Source organism: Lampetra planeri, chromosome 2 (genome assembly GCF_965212315.1).
Source record: "Lampetra planeri chromosome 2, kcLamPlan1.2.h2, whole genome shotgun sequence".
In the NCBI taxonomy this organism is placed as follows: Eukaryota; Metazoa; Chordata; class Hyperoartia; order Petromyzontiformes; family Petromyzontidae; genus Lampetra; species Lampetra planeri.
In genome coordinates this window covers 31,737,651-31,755,021 of record NC_136108.1, presented here as the reverse complement: position 1 = coordinate 31,755,021, position 17,371 = coordinate 31,737,651, and the positions used below count along the sequence as shown (strand labels likewise).

General features: G+C 47.7%; 1 protein-coding gene across 1 annotated transcript in view; it reads left to right on the top strand.

Annotated features, from left to right (window-relative positions):
* Window positions 1-17,371, top strand: part of LOC144731773 (uncharacterized) — a 37,192-nt gene that overhangs the window by 5,349 nt on the left and 14,472 nt on the right. The window contains exon 2 of the mRNA XM_078612998.1: window positions 2,278-2,445. Coding sequence (XP_078469124.1) covers window positions 2,278-2,445 — 168 coding nt within the window. The remainder of the gene's footprint in view (window positions 1-2,277; window positions 2,446-17,371) is intronic.

Below are 17,371 nucleotides of genomic sequence, written 5' to 3'. Positions count from 1 at the left end.
TAAAATTGTGTGAGAATTTAGAGGGGAAATAATAAAACAAAATAAATAAAACATTATAAAATAAAATTGTGTGAGAATTTTATTTTATTATGTTTTATTATTATTTTATTATTTCCCTTCTACGTGACTTTACCGAAAGAACCAAGAATATGACATTGATACTTTGACCTTATTAACAAATACCTGAAGAACATGCAATATCGTGCAGGTGTAAAGGGATAACTAAAATTACGTTGCAAATCATAAAATCTCGATTTAAAACTCATTTCTTTTTAATTGAGTTTTGTGTTTAGTTTGTTGTCCTTCCCCCGCACCTCCGATTAGCACAGTTGGCTTCGTACGGTGCGGAAGAAGCAACATACCTACGTACAAAATTAGCTGTTATCTTGCATGTAAGGCTTATGCTGTCTGAATCAGGTTTGAAGCTTCTATATTCATGAACAAATACTTTTAAATCACTGTCAGGGGTCCTCCGATGACACCACTTCAGTGCCATTGCATGAGAAAGTACGGGAGTGACACTGCCGTGGCCGTGGCAGTGCGCACTTGCGATCCGGTCCTTTGGAGCCGGGGTTTGTTGATCACCGTAGAGGTTTCTGAAACTTCCAAACCCGCTGGGCTGAGAGGTGGCCAGGAGATAACGGTCCAGGAAGTGGGTTTTCGAGCACGTCTGTGTTGATTAAGAGTGTTTTTCAACCCCATGCGTGTGTGGATTTTCTCCGGATACACTAGTTTCCTGCCACAGGTAAATCGCTGCTTATTAAAAGGAATTTGGCAAATGTATGAACATTAAATACTTTATTTTGCGATGCTGCGACGGCGTGGGCAGTATTGCAGGAGCACAATTAACAAACACAAATGAACACATTTAAGGCGGTGTTATTGACGAACATGTTTATTTTTTCAACGGACGAAAACGAGTCACGAGACATATAAATATATTGCATTTATCCCCCAATTATTTTCCAATTTGTGCTATCGCTGGTTGCGTCATGAGACAAACAATATGCATCTGTAATCCCCGCAACCGAGCTGCAGGTCATCCTGCGTGAGTGAACAGCTTCGGCCAACGATGCGAGAGGACTACATTTGCAGTCGTGCCTCTTGACGCTCTGCAAACAATGTTGGTCCCATACGAGTCAAACCAACATTTTTTATTTCCAGCACTGCAAGATATAGCCAAATTGAATTATGGATTTGATTGCGGTCACTGGTGACCGAGCCGAGACCATCAACTCTTTACAACTGAGAAGCTGGTTTCATCACGGTTGGCCGAAACCCGGATTCGAACGCAGCGTCTCAGAGATGCCTGGTCAGTGCTCTGACCCCTGAGCCCCACCCAGTTATCTCAACATCATCATCATCATCAGTCATTGTCTATCCACTGCTGAAAGAAGATGAAGGCTTATGCACAATCGATATCTCTCAACCTTCCCGTACTGCGACCATCCATCTCCCACCCTTGCACGTGAGCAGACCTCACAGCTTCATCTTTGCCGTGGCCATCCCCTCTCCTTTGGCTGCCATTCCGTCCACCAGTCCAAGTCCACGGGCCGTCATCCTGTCGAGCAACGTGTCCTGCTGAAGCCCATGTGCTCAATACAACGGCTAGGATTAGTCACCGTTCCCTGAACCCACGTGGTCGTCTTCCTGCCTCTCAGCGTAACTGCAAGCATTCATTTCTCAAAACAACCTCTTTGCACAATTTCCATTCTCTGCAAGCTTTCAGTTTCCTCCGTTAACGTGATGGTTCTGATCTGTACGTCGTAGGTGGTAATACGCATTTTATTCGACAAAAATTAAAACACTTTCTGGGGACAAACGCCCGTTGGAAAGCGTTCCGCAAACCACGTGCGTGCATTGTTTTTCCCTCCTTATTAGCGTAGGCTGGTGTTCTTCATTGCTAAGGCCTGCGAGCCGCTAGCGGCCCCTCGTGGCCTTTAGAGTGGTCCCTGACGTACGGCCCCCGACAATACACAAATGGTGAAAACACCACCCCATCATCATTATCGTCATGCTGTGAAACCCCCCAAAGGTTTCAAATGTGTGACGGCTCTCACACCGATGTTTTATCGGTGGAAATGGGTCCCCCCCCCCCCCCACTCGAAACATTAGTGAAGAACACTGACACATGCGCACTTTGTTTCTGGGTTGCGTTACAACAGCAACGACGATACTAATAAACAACTTAATTTTTCTCCGGCACATTTCGCACGACGCCTCAAGCATTTCGCCCCCCCCCCCCCTTCTTTCGACCCTCCGCGCGTCGTGCCGCAGGTCATCGGCGTCGTCATGGACGTCTTCTCGGACGTGGACATCTTCAAGGACCTGCTGGACGCCGCCACCTTCCGGCACGTTCCCGTCTACATTGTGCTCGACGACGTCAACTTCTCTGTCTTCCGGGACATGTGTGACCGCTTCGGCGTCCGCATGGACAAGCTCGAGGTAAACTATGAAACTATAACTGTCGGATAAAGGGCCTTCTCGGCTCTCCAGACCGATAATGTCCAGCAGCATTTGTTCAAGCGAGGAAACTCATGGACCAGTTTCATCTCGATAAAACCGCACTATAAACTAAAACTGTCGGATAAAGGGCCTTCTCGGCTCTCCAGACCGATGGTTGTCCAGCAGCATTTGTTCAAGCGAAGAAAGTCACGGATCAGCTTCAGAGAGTCAGGCTTGTTAAACAAATTAAGCTTATGGCGGGACCCCGGGGTCCCATAAGCCCCCGGCTCTCGCATGAACTGCGCTGCGACGTAATTTTATGTCTGTCGAAGGCGAACGACACGGCAATCTATTCCTCTCGACGAGCTCTACTCAATGCGCTAATCAAAGTTTCAAAGTTTAGATTCTTCTGCGCATCCGTCCACGCTGCTGCGCTTGGACGACATGACAACAGAATGATCCGCGCCAGGCGGGTCGCGGCGTTTATGTGCGCGGTGGGACTGAGTCGCCAAAAATAAATTAATAAATTACGATTTAGACTTCCGTTTATTCGGGACACCGAGGTCCCACCATGAGGTTCAAATGCCACTGGCGTACCCGGTGTTTTTGGCAGGAGAAAGGATGGGGCCCTGCTCATGGCGAATGGTAATAAGCAAAGAGAATAAAATATAAACAAAAACTAGACTATTTGTTTTTTACTCGGTAAGGCCCACTGAGCTATTTAGCTGTTTTTCAGAAGCAACCTGGCCACAAATGACGGCTCAACGAAGTGGCTTATCACGTGGAAATGTATAGCCGGCAAATACTCGATTCTAAATGTGGAAGGTAAAAACCGGAGGTGCCCGGAGAAAAATCCACGCGACCACGTGGAGAACATGCACACTCCAAATATACAGACGTCAGCGTCGGGATCGAACCCACAACCTCCTGCATGCCAGGCGAGGGAGTTAACATCTCGCAAGGTATTACGGTGGCTCCAGTTGGCACAGACCGCCAAACTTTCGTAATCGGATTCGGGTTTCATTTTTTCGGTGACGTTGCTGCTGCTGTGTTGCACACGTAACAAACAAAAAAACCACCCTATTCGTCAACAATACTGTGGCCTTAAAATGAAAAAAATATGTAATAGGTGACATTACGATAAACCAGTGGTAGATGTTGGTTCAGGGTAGAGCTGAGCTGTCTGATCGTATAATTAATCGATTTCTCTACCGATTATTGCTCCAATTACCCAAAATGTAGATAGTTGTGGAAAGAAAGTCTCACCTCCACAATTTCGTTGTCGTTCCCCCGCACTTCCGATTAGCACGGTTGGCTACGTACGGTGCAAAAGAAGTTCACCGTGCATACAAACTCACGTGCTGCTGGACGAGAGGTGATGGGGAGGGGACTTGGTGATGCCGTTGGCAACATCAGCGATGTCACGCTGGCCGTGGCCTGGCTTGTAGGAGCTTTCTCGGCGTTGGGAGGAAGAATGTGGGAGTGGCTGCCATGTTTTCAAGGGACTCAAAATCGCACGACCGCACTAAAGTAGTTGGTTCACATTTTTTTCGCCGATTAATCTTGGACAAATTTGCCAAATTGTCCCAGTTCTGGTTCGGGATGATTTTTTTTTTCATTTTGTTGACCATTGCAATGGCTTTCACGTGTTCTGTATGTTACCGGCAACAAATGGATCAGAAACGTGAACATTGGACGAAAGAAATGAGACAAAAAAGCTAAACAGTGCACAAGGAATAATGTGGAGGTGCATGCATGGAGAGACAAGAAGAGAAACGCATGCACGAGAGAATATTGTACACGCGAGTTATAGGCAGCGTATCGACAGCGAGGGAAAGTAAGTGGGCTTTGGCAGGACACGTCACTTGAAAGCGATGATGCCTGGTGGTCGAGACTAACGGCGGATTGGCAGACAAAGGAGAGAACCGCCCTGATGGTGGTTCGCCCACGGAGACGGGAGCGACGGATTGTTGCATCGCTGAACCTTGAGGGATGGCGATAGCTTCGGGAGGCCTTCATCCAGCAGTGGATAGATCGTGGCTGATGGCAATTAATGATGATGAGCGTGTATCAACGCATGCAATGGCTCGTCAAGGTGCGAGTGGATTTTGACAACGGGGGGACGCGTTCACTGGGTTTATCCCATCACTGCAGAATGCAATCGGTCACCTACCTTTCAAAGTCTTGGCGAGAAGGTGTGGCGTTCTCATTTTAAAATGCCCATTTCTCAACGTTTCCCACTGGCTTTGGTTCCCCCCCCTCCTCCCAGAAAATCAATAGGAACTGGCTGCTTGCATTAATCTCAATAAAACCGCACCAGGGATAAAATAAATTCAGTAAGGTGCCGATGGCCTGCTCAACTACCTGGCGTAAATGATCATAAACAAAATTAATAAGCAGACAACACACCTCCGTTCTATGTGTGTGTGTGTGCGCGTATCTTTGGCCTGGCACAAGCGTCGTGGTAACGTCACCGCCACTTAGTGGCGAATGGCGGTTGTTGTTGTTGTTGTTGTTTATTTTTCCACGTGAAAAGTTAAATAATTATTTAACACATCCCATCGGCCATGCCGTCTTCTGGTCGTGATTTCTTTTCTCCCAGCGGCGTTGTTTTATTACGGGAAAAACCCCCGGACCGGTTTTGCCAATCAATGATTCATCAGCAGAGTCAGGCAATTGCTTCTTAAACCAATGCTGATGAACTGCCCGACGTTTATGGGCAAGGACCCCCCCCCCCCTCCTGTTAGATATAGGCCCGAGTTCGATGCAAAACTCTATAATACACAATACAAAGTAAGCATTAGCGTCGTTGTGGAAAATTTAAACTTTGTCTGCTTATTTTCTTTGCTCGGTATGTTCTCCACAATGATGTTGTGCTATTATGATTATCCCCTTCCAGCGTGTCTTTGGGGCATACCGCACGTCCTTGGGCACGTTGTCCGACGTTTCGCTCCACGTGCTTGTCGGCAGGAGCATGTTTAAGTTTGTCGACCACTCTTGCGTCCGCGAAAGCTCCCAGAGCACGCGGAGCGAAACGAGACGCGGTACGAGCCGAAGTCACCTCGGAGAGATGCACCGCACAAGTGCAGAAAAACCGGTAGCCGTATTGTCAACATATTTTTTATTTAATCTTACATATTTAGTTTAAGAGGGAAGGAAGTAGCACCAAGCTTGAGGAGAGCAATCCGTCCATCTGGCTTCACAGTAAAAAATCTTATCTCGCGCGTGATTTTGTAACTTGGACGAGGAATATGCGACAGACATTCGGCAGAAAAAAAAAGAAGGCAAACAGGTTTTTAGGGGATTGTTGTATTTTTTTATTATTGCAAATAGCGCAGCGTTGAGAGAAGTGGAGCGTTTTTGAACCTGAGAAGATGGTTCCCAAGACGACGCATTTATTGCGCCCCGAGACATTGTGCCGTTGCTCAAGGCGAAGGGCATTTCAGGGTATTGCACTCGTGACCCACATGGCGCGTGGGGATGCCTTCATCCAGCAGTGGATTGAAAGAACATAAGTCAGAATCACAATGTCTTTATGCTGGAGTCATTCAGACTCTGTCCTCTCGACAGACCTGTTCTCCACCTGAGGACGGCTGCTTGCATTGTGGCCGAAACGTCGTGAGAATTATTTTATTATGTTTTATTTTTATTCTTTTATTATTTCCATTCTACGTGACTTTACCGAAAGAACCAAGAAAATGGGGCAAGTTTCTTAAATTCCCCCCCTCCACCACCGCCTCAGTTCACCCAGCAGGAGAATTCGGTCCACTGCAGTTATCAAACACGCAGGTAATCCCGTGTGGAGGGTTCAAGTGTGGGTACTCCCCACCTCTTACATCTCTGACATCTCTGACCAGTGTGGAAGAGTAGGCCGAAAACAACCCTCTAGAGGGGGCTCTCTCGAGCTCTCTTCAATTGAGGCCCTTCCACCAGCAGCGGCATGAGCAAGCGGTTGCAGGGCTGCACCTTTACCTTTTAACGACGAGCGTATTCGCCGTCGCGCACTTCAGATGCCGTGCGTACAGCGGTGCAAAACAAGCTGTTTGAGTGCAGCTTCTGAATCTCGTGCCTCTGCAGGACACTATGAGCGGTGGCTTATGATATTGCAGTCACCGACGCCGGGAAATTGTTTCTGCACAAAAACGAACGTAAAATTAACCTCGTAAATTAAGGGTCAGCTCGCCGCACTGCAGCTTATTACCGGGCCGTGCCGAGTGGTTTCCTTACAGCTGCGCGCGGTGCGTTTTCGTGCTCGAGTGCGTTCTCTCGCAAGACATTGGGGCGGTGGTGGGATGTCAACTCCCTCGCTGGGTATGCAGGAGGTCGTGGATTCGACCCTCCACATTGAGAAACACGCGTTTCGAGTCTTTGGCTGCTGTACATTTCCACGTGATGAGCCGCTTGGCTGGGATTTCACATGTGATAGCCAGGATGCTTCTGAAGAAGAGCTACGTAGAGCTCAGTGGGCCTTACCTGGTAAAATAAAAACTGTTTAGTTTGTTTACATTCCTTTACATAAGCTTTCACGTGTTGAACGGTTTTCTTTCTGTCCGGCGTTCCCGAACAGAGACCGGGCTTGTTGTGGCGTCACGCACGCCAGTCGCACACACACACACCAGTCGCGCACACTTAGAAGTTTTACACGACTCGACACGACTCAACACGCCTGCGGACGCCTATGACGATTGTGCACACCACGACTGGGTGATAGCGCGTTCCCCGCCACGTTTTAAAAGGTTCGTAGGTCGCCTGCCGGTCGCCCCCCGGCCACCCTGGTTAATGTGACGGGCGTATTAACCATCTTGCCTTCACGGTGGACGTCACAGACCCCCCCCCCCCCCTCCTGTGAAACTACTGCGCACTTTGCTCGCCTGTGAGATTTAAAAAAAAGTCCGTCGTGACAGCCTTTGTCGTCACAGCCTTTGTGCAAAAAGGACGAATATTCGGTGAACTCACGATTGTATTGGAGTCACCAGCCCCCCCCCCCACCACCACCACATGCCGTGATTTTCATCGAATATTACTGGAGACACATTTGCTCGTTGGACGGCGCAGAACCAATGTGTCTTCGTGCCGGCAGTGCCACGATTTCGGACGCACATTTGAGACACTTTAAATAATCTGGGTTGTTATTATTAAGCGTTAAACAGGTAAGGGGGTGGCCCCCCATTCCGGAAGGGTGCCTCCACGCCCTGGCAACCCTTGGATCAACGTGGACATTCTTCGACAGAGTAAGCTCCTAAATAGCGACACAACATTACACTGACGTTTCATTCGTAGCCCCCTTGACAGACAGACGGATGGACGGTCGGACGGACAGAGCGAATGCATGAGCACCTTTTCAACTCTTTGGTTCTTTCGGTAAAGTCACGTATAAAGTGAAAATAATAAATTAAATACTAGCATACGACGTTTCGATTGCAACACAAGCAATCATTATCAGGTATAAAATTTGCATTCTCAGGAAGAACGTAATCAACCAGGTATGGTGTTGACTGTTATGTTATCCGACTCTCTGTTGTATTACATTACATTTCTAAGTACACTAGATTTGTGTTTCTATTTCATTTTTACCTGATGATGATTGCTTGTGTTGCACTCGAAGCGTCGTACACCTTTTCAATCTTTGTCGGGAAAAAAGCATGAACACGGCAGCGGTAGCCCAAATACATTTTGGAAGGGCTCGCGTGCACATCGGGCGCAATTTGAGAATGTTAAAGACGGCAGTCATCATCTGGTTACGGGAGGGAGTGGGGGGGGGGCAGAGAGAGGCGGTAGGATGGGAGGAGACCGAGGAAAATAAACGAACTCCCCACTAGGGCTGAAAGATTTGGGGAAAATATCTAATTGCGATTTTTCTGACAGATATTGCGATTTGATTTGCGATTACATTTTTTAAAGTCACGCTTCAGTTCAATATTCGCTGTGTAATAGATTTAGAAAAACACGTGATGGAGCGTTACCACATGATACCATCAAAATATGAACTGCTCTATATATTCTAATGCAAGGATGAGAACTTAAAAGATATGAATTGCTTCCAACATTTATTTCTAAAAAATAATAATTGAAATCGAACAATCAAACATATAACAATCGTTAAGTTAAATAAAGTTATAATAACAATAAAAAAAAATGAAACAATTCCAATAAGAAAGTATGAGGACTTTTCAAATCGCAAAAAATCGCAGCCTTTGCGATCTGCTCATCGCATCGTTTCAAAATGCGATTTCGACTTGAAATCGATTCGTCGTTCAGCTGCCTGCGCAACAACCTCACATGGTATCGTCACGCACGGCCGTGTGATTAGTTTATTGAAGAAGATTGGGTTTTCTTTTCCGTGCCAAAGCCTTGGCTAACTCTGTACGATTACATGTATTACTCATGCTGGCGCTGCTACACAGAGCATGCCTGATTACCACATCCTCTGCCACCTGATTACCACAACCTCTGCCCGGCCAAAGTTGGAACAACGCTGTCATACAGCACCTGGTCTCTATAGCACACCGTTCCTCTCTACCTCACGGCACTGAACACAATTCAAACCTAAAGCAGTCGGAGTGATTGATGGCCCACTCCAGTCACTCTCTCACCGGGCGGTCAGCCTCCTCCTTATCACTCGCCTATCGCTACCGCCAATTGATTCCTCCACTCAATTAAGGGCTACCAGATCGACAACAAAGACAAACATTTCTCCACTTCCCCCGTATAGCCTTAACAGACGTTTGTGGCAAGTGCTCTTAGTGAGCACTTATGAATGTCGGAACGGTACACGAGTGGGTGGGTGGCCAGCACCACGCCCGGCCGCTTTTGTCTCCCTAGTGACGATGTTTACACACCGCACCAGGTACTCATTTGAGGCTGAGTCGACCTTGGGGATGCCCGGGACCGGTTCAGATAATCGTCACTGGTGTTGGCCTTGAGCGGGAATCGAATCCGGGTCGCCGGGTTGATAGCGCAGCGCGGTAACCACTACACTACCGTTCCCCACTGACATCACACCCACTCAGTCACCCACTCACTCAGTCACCCACCCACTCACTCACTCACCCACATACTCACTCACTCACTCACCCACTCACTCACTCACTCACCCACCCACCCACTCACCCACTCACTCACTCACCCACTCACTCACTCACCCACATACTCACTCACTCACTCACCCACTCACTCACTCACCCACCCACCCACTCACCTACTCACTCACTCACCCACCCACTCACTCTCCCACTCACACACCAGACTTTCGTCTCATCCCCACTGCGTGCAGCCACCAACAACTGCAGGCCAAAACCCTTCTGTGTCTGCATCTGTCCCTCGCACTGCTCAACTTGGTAAAATTCCCTCCCATCTTCTCTTTGACAAAGCTCCTACAATTATAATAATAACCACCTCGCTCAATTTCAAGAGACTCGTTTACGCCCTTATCTATTGCATCTTTGACGGTGCTGTTTGTTGCTGGCCCGCTGAACCTGTTGTTTTGCCTCTGGACTTGCGCTCAGCAATCGAGTTAAACAAACCAAGTACTGTATAAGGATAGGTTTTACCATTTCTGGCAATACGACAGGTGTTCAGATGTTCATGTCTGCATTAACCACACATATTTGTTGTGAACATGCAAACAAAAACACGCCCTGGTAATATACGCAAGGTCCTTGAAACGGATTGGTTGACACCAGAGACGGCTTTAGGCTTAATGCAGACACGATTAAATTTTGACTTAAAACTTTCGTGACTGCAGGAATTTATATAAGTCACCGAAAGAACCTAAAGATTACAGACGTGATTCCTTGCAAAAAGGTTTCTGTTTGGTGTTAGAACATCTTAACACCTGTTTTTTATTGCCACGACGGGTAAAAGCTATTCTTATAATTTGATACTGGCAGGAAAGGTCCCATGTCAAATTAATAAATTTTGACATTTCAGCGGTCATAATGCCAGCGTGTTGCCACCTCTACAGGGGACGCTTATCATCTCTTGCCCATCCCATCCCAACGAAACACGGGCCGACGTCTCTCTTGCAGATGAGACTCACCCTGCCCCTCTCTCTCCAGAGTTCTCACCACGCTAGAACAAGACAAACACAAAGACACAACTGTGACACGGGTTTATTCCAGCAGCAGCAGCATCATCATCATCAGTGGTGAGCCAAGATCTATCCACTGCTGGCTGCAGATACCCCCACCCAAAGCCATCACCATCCCTCAACAATCCACTTTACTCCCGCACGCAGATCCGATAAATTCACCACATCTCTCGTTGCTGACGTCCTCAAAAGGGCTTGCATCCATCCTTTGGCTTGAGAGTCAATCGTTACTCTCGGACCCGTCAAGGCAGCCCCAGACCTCCTCCACTGCCACGTGTTATTTTGGTATTGCAAACGCTCGGCTCGTACGTAAACATACACACCGCCTCTCGTGGGCACTTTACAGCATTTTAAACACTGCTGCGATGTTTATCACCCAACGATTAAGCATTATTATGGGTTCGTTGCTAGGCGCGGTTGCTGGAAGGCATTGCAAACACGGTGAGGTACAGTGGCCGGGCGTGGTGCTGGCTGGCCACCCACCCACCCCCTCGTCTTCATAAGTGCCGCTCGCGAACAGCACTTGCCCCAACAGCCTGGTGCAGGCTACACGGGGGACCTTTGTCTTTGTTAATATGCGGAGGTGTTGCAACCCTTTGAGGCGCATCAAAAGTAGCTGCACGTGTAGTAGCTACTACACATAAGTAGCTACTACACGTGTAATTCCTACATATGTAGTAGCTACGGGCCTCGCACTTTCAAGGACCCCGCGCTAAATGCTTTCAAGCTATCAATTCCGGTTCAGTGATTCTGCACTTGCTCTATTACTATAGTACTGTACTGCCTTCAACTTTTATGAACAACTGGGTGTTTACGGTTAGCGATTTGTCGTATTATCTGGCTGTGTAGCAAATGAAAAAATACAATTACTTTACTACGCAAGTAAAAAAATTATGTTTTACTATTTACGTGTTTTTTTTATTTAGGGCCCCTTTACAACATATGCTACAGGCCCCACCCTAGCTTAATCCGGCACTGACAGCAAGAACGATGGTGGCTGGTCAAAGTGTGGTGGCCTTGCCCGCTGATAAGATCCCGGTCACTTAGGGGTTGTTCAACAATTCTCACAGTGAACTTGTCACGCGTCTCTCATTCAAGACTCGCGATGATTTCATTTTTTTTTTAAATAAAGCCACTGTGGTGAATGTAGCGGCATCTCGTGGCTTGCAGGAAATCACGGTACTCTAACACACGCCGGTCAAAATGAAACGTCGATTCTAGTTGCACGCGACTCAATTCATGTATCGTCAGCCTGTAAGAATCAATAGTCATCGATCTGCTGACAAATGTAAAGGTAAAAGGGGTAAAGGTACAGCCCCTGCAATGGCTTGCTTACGCCACTGCCGGCGAAAGGACCTCCACCTAGAAGGAGTTCCCCTCTAAGAGGGTGTTTGGCCTACTCTTCCACGCTGCTCATACTTTACGCCACCACACGCGCAATTGCCGGCCGACTAAACCGTGGCGTACACATTTATATTGAGCGCTACGGTGTCGAGATGTTAACTACCTCGCCTGGTATGCAGGAGGTAGTGGGTTCGATCCCTCTACCGTGATTCCTGTATATTTAGAGTTTGCACTTCTCTCTCCCAGTGGTCGTGGGAATTTTTCTCCGGGTCCTCCGGTTTTTTCCCCTCCACATTTAGAATCAACATGCGCGTAAGAGTATTTTGGCTGCTGTACATTTCCACGTGATAAGCCACTTCATTGAGCTATAATTCGTGGCCAGGTCACTTCTAAAATAAAGCTATAGAGCTCAGTGTGCCTTACCTGGTATAAAATAAAATAAAAAAATATTGGCGGGTGGACACATGCTTGGGGGGGAAGGGGTGTGGATTTAAAACAATTTCGTCATCGTTTTCAACTGCTGTGCCCGGGAGATGGAATCGAACTGGCAACCTCCGACTTGCAGGTCTCATGCGCCGAACCCTGACAACCCCACGGCGGCTACCAAATGTAAATAAACGTAATTGTCAAAATCAAAAACCCTCCACGCCCAGCTGCGACCACCCTCGAGGGAGCGATGGCTCGATAAGTGGTTCGCCCTCGACCTTCCACTCAGCAATTGGGAAGCTCTGCACCTCGCCTTACAACCGCAGCACTTTACAACGTCGCATATCCCAACGTCGCATATCCGCCCTGACCGATCAACCACCCGCGGAATTTGTGCGCGGTGAAAACCCCGTCTTTGACGCTACATGTTCGCAAAATCCGACCTCGCGCAAATGTATTTGGCGATGCCGTAGCTGCTGCTACGTCGGCAGCGGTGCACAACCACAACGAGCGAACAAACTCGGCGTCGTGCTCAGATTGTAAATGTTGTGGCTTGGCTCTCCAACATACCGGGTGTTGCTGTACTCGTGACGAATTGGCACGTTCTGTTTACGTGACAACCCTTACTAGTTGGCTGTGTCGGGTCGTTGCGGGTTTAACGACACATTTAAAAATCTCCTACTACGTGTTAAACTTAACGCATTCACAAATACCACCCTCGCCTTAAAATAAAAATATATAAAACAGGCGATGTTTCGGGCAATGGCCCTTTTTCATAGTGCATCATCCGACTAGCACGGTTGGCTACGTACGGCACGAAAGAAGTTCAACAGACAAGGCACATTGCCCGACACGTCGCCTTTTACATAGATACCATTTTTTATTCTTAATCTTGCCCATGTGTGGCTACCTCTAACGCGTGTTACCCCCCCATCTAAAGCAGTTTTGCGCTTTACTTTTTGTCCAATAACATTTCCGCACGACGGCGTAATTGTCATTCGTTTAAACAGATGTTCACATATCAGCCCTTTTTATGTATCCGTCAGATACCTCATGAGCACCATCTGTGTGACATTGTGCCCTAACTCCCCAAATTTGCCCTGTGCGATTTGTAACAAACATAAAAACGCCTTTTAATTGCCGGAATGATCAATTGCGTCAGAGGCAGGTACGTACGGGTTTACGGGCCCAGCCTGCAAGTGTGTAATTGGGGGGCTTCTGCCAATGGGTTAGTCACCTATCTCAGTCATAGCCCCAACGCCTGTGACTTTTGCGCACAGCAGTGGCAACCAACGCTCTCTGGAATGGGGGCTTTCATTAATCTCACTCTTTGGGTTGCGACAGATAAACTTCGCCGAATCGCATCTCGGCGTGCGTCTCTAAATAGTATTTCATCATCACAGTCAGCATCATCGTCAGCAGCCATAATCTATCCACCGCTGGATGAATTACTGCCAAAGCCACTGGACGCTCTCAGAGCCCTGCGATGCGACAATGATTCCACAGAGCGCACGCGCACAAGCTGATTTCATCGCAACATCCTCTCATCCTGTCAGCCCTAGGCTCACTTTCTTTTCTCAACAGTCAATGCCATGTCTCCAACTTTCACGTGTTCTCCAATCCACGTGTTCCTCGTGTCTCCACGTGTTCCTCGCGTCTCCACGTGTTCCTCGTGTCTCCACGTGTTCCTCGTGTCTCCACGTGTTCCTCGTGTCTCCACGTGTTCCTCGTGTCTCCACGTGTTCCTCGTGTCTCCACGTGTTCATCGTGTCTCCACGTGTTCCTCGTGTCTCCACGTGTTCCTCGTGTCTCCCCGTGTTCCTCGTGTCTCCCCGTGTTCCTCGTGTCTCCACGTGTTCCTCGTGTCTCCACGTGTTCTTCGTGTCTCCCCGTGTTCCTCGTGTCTCCCCGTGTTCCTCGTGTCTCCCCGTGTTCCTCGTGTCTCCCCGTGTTCCTCGTGTCTCCCCGTGTTCCTCGTGTCTCCACGTGTTCCTCGTGTCTCGCCGTGCAAATCCAAGCCATGTACATCTTCATGCTTCTTTGCACACGTTTTAGCTTTTGTTACATTTCCCTTTCACGACCAATATTATTCATAATCAACGTTTTTTGGGTTAGATCGCGTTATTTATAAATGTGCCGTAACCCTCCGCCACCCGACACGGCCAATCGGCAAAAAAGTGTCACGTTGATAAAAGACAAATAGTTCACTGCTTTAGCCCACCGGTGTGTTGAAGCGTGAAACCACAACATTTGAGTACGACGTTTCGCTGGTATTGCATCCAGCATCATCGGGCAATTCGCCAGAATGGTGAGGCTCTGCTCTTGCTCCCGGTCTTATATAGAGCAGCAGTAGCAGCGTGGTGACATCATCATTTAACTCATCAGGTGCAACGATTTGAGGCGGAGGGGGGATTATTGCTGATTATGAATCCCTTGTTTCTGATCGATATACAAATATCACAGCAGGTGATATACACAGATATGGCAATCTAAATTAAATTGTAGGCAATGCAGTCGTTAAACAGATGTCCAATGGTCTCTCCACGCAACAATGAAATGTTATTTAGTCCAAGGCCTGTTCTCCGTCTGGACGTACAATGTTATTAAAGCGGCACGCATTTCAGCAGGCCAAATCCCGGGCCTCGTCAAACAAATTCTGTTGGTATGCCAGATGTTCTCGGCATGAGCACTCCCTAAATGCAAATATTTAATATAAAAGAAAAACCCCATGCACTCTTGTGTGGAGCATTTTCGGCAATAAAACAAAGACTTGCTTTCATCTGTCCACGGAAATACATTATGCATTCTTAGGCTACGTTGTAAATAAAAACCGGACACACTTGCACACGAAATATACAAGGCATACAATGCGTACACAGCATGTACAGGCATCGCTGTTTGTAATTACACTACTGGATTGAATCCTACTTCACCGTGCTGGTCAATTGCCATGTTGTGAAGCCTCGGAGCATAGATGTCGGAGCACAGTACAGTACAACAATGGACTTTGCCGCACTGCCCACTGCTGTCGAGCACATAGCGCCACAACCTATAGCAACCCGTTGCGCATGGCTGTTGCCCATCTAAGCAATTACCCAAGGCTCAAACGTCGCTTAGCTTCCGAGATCTGAGAAACACCCGGCGCATTTCGAATGGTCTGCTCGTGGGCGCATACAGCAGCGTAATTGTACGCGTATAATATTTTTGTGCGTTTACGCCGGTATTCCGCGCAACCCTTAAGACATCCCTCCCTCGTGAGAGTTTCGTGCTCATGGCCGTTGCGCACCGAACGATGAAATGAAAAGAAAAAATAAGCCAATGGAACGTGTGGAATTTGGCCTTTTGGGTCAACTCCGTAGCCGAAACAAGGGGGACGCACACCACCATCCCCGGCGACTGACAACAGAAAGTTCAACAAAAGGAAGGCTTTGGGGCTCCTCTCTAGAGAGTAGAGGCACAATGCGAGCGTGGTGCTGTGCTGTAACCAGGGTTTCCGCAGCACCGTTTGTTCGCGATACGACACCAATTTGCACGGGCGGGTCTATCATCGCGGTATCAGCCTTCCCGTAATTTAAAAGTTGCGTTCAGAAGTGTTACCGTCTTGTGCTTCGTTGAAACTTCCGGTACGAATAAAGACGGGTGAAATCTCTTTGACTGCGGTTCGCTCAAACTGTAACTAGCCTGCCAAGTCGTACTTGCATAATCAAAACTTTGCAAACAGTCATGCTTATCACACTCACGCGGTGAGTAACATGATGTGTATGTACATAATTAAATCAACTGAAAATGACGAGGTCATACAATTGCCATGCCATAAATGACTCCGGAAAACATTTTGCAATGCACTAATTTCACGGGTAAAAGCTAAATTTTTTTAAACTATAATTATTGTACACGTGTTAGTTCATAAAAACATTTTCAGCCAATTATATGCTTTAAAGATATTTCATTATATTTTGCAACGCAGACGGATGTGATTGTTGGGGACCCTACATGGGGCATAATAGTAGCATCAGTCATTGTCAATCCATTGCTGGATGAAGGCCACCTCCAAACTATCCCCATGGAATTTTTCTCCGGGTCCTCTGGGTTTTCCCTCCGCATTTCGAAACATGCATTTAGGGCATTTGGCTGCTATACATTTCCACGTGAGAGCCAGGTTGCTTCAGAAAAATAACTTTATAGCTCAGTGGGCCTTACCTTCTAAAATAAAATAAAAATGTCCCACAACCCTAAAAGTAATAATCCACCAAGCCCCTGCATACGAGCTGATTTCATTGCTCCAATCTCCTTATCCGAGAGGGGACGTCCGCAGAGGAGATGGATCGACGAAATCATCTCGGCTTATAACATCGCAGCATCATGAGAGATGGCGACAGCATGGGGGGGGGGGCAAGTGAATCGATCGTAACTGATGATAATGATTATGATGATGATGACTGTAGTATCGTCACATCGCAGCAAACACTCCTGCCGGAACGCACTCGCTTCCTCTGCGCTCAGCCACGGCGCGGCACGCATGGCTTGCATCCGGCAAGACTCTCACAAAAGGCGGCTGTCGGCAAACACGACGCATGTCATTAGAATGCCGCGCACATCCGAGCGACGAAGCGATTGTGGTCGGACCCAGCGTGGCTGGCACGCACAACAGTGGCCGCATTATCGGGAGTTTGGCTTTTCCAAGTGCCACGGGATATTGCTACCTTGGTGAACAACACAAACTCGTTTTACTGTATAAAGTTTTTGTTGTTGTTAGTTCTATTTTGTTTGTTATTTCATCGTTACTGGCTCAGCAGCAGAGCGAGTGTACTCTCAAGCGGAAGATTCAGAAGATTGAGAGTGCAAAAACCTGGTTGGAGGGTTGACTAAGCTCATCATCATCCATCCGGGATCGATAAAAGGAGCACCACTTTTTGGGGAAGTCAACGGTGGATAGACATGCCTCGGCAGAATGAAGGAATGTGGGATTTCCAACGTTGGCTCATGGACGCATACAGATGATGGGCACTTGCCTCAATGCTCACTTGAGAACAACAACAACAAAAACATCGCCGGCTTTTCTTTTCG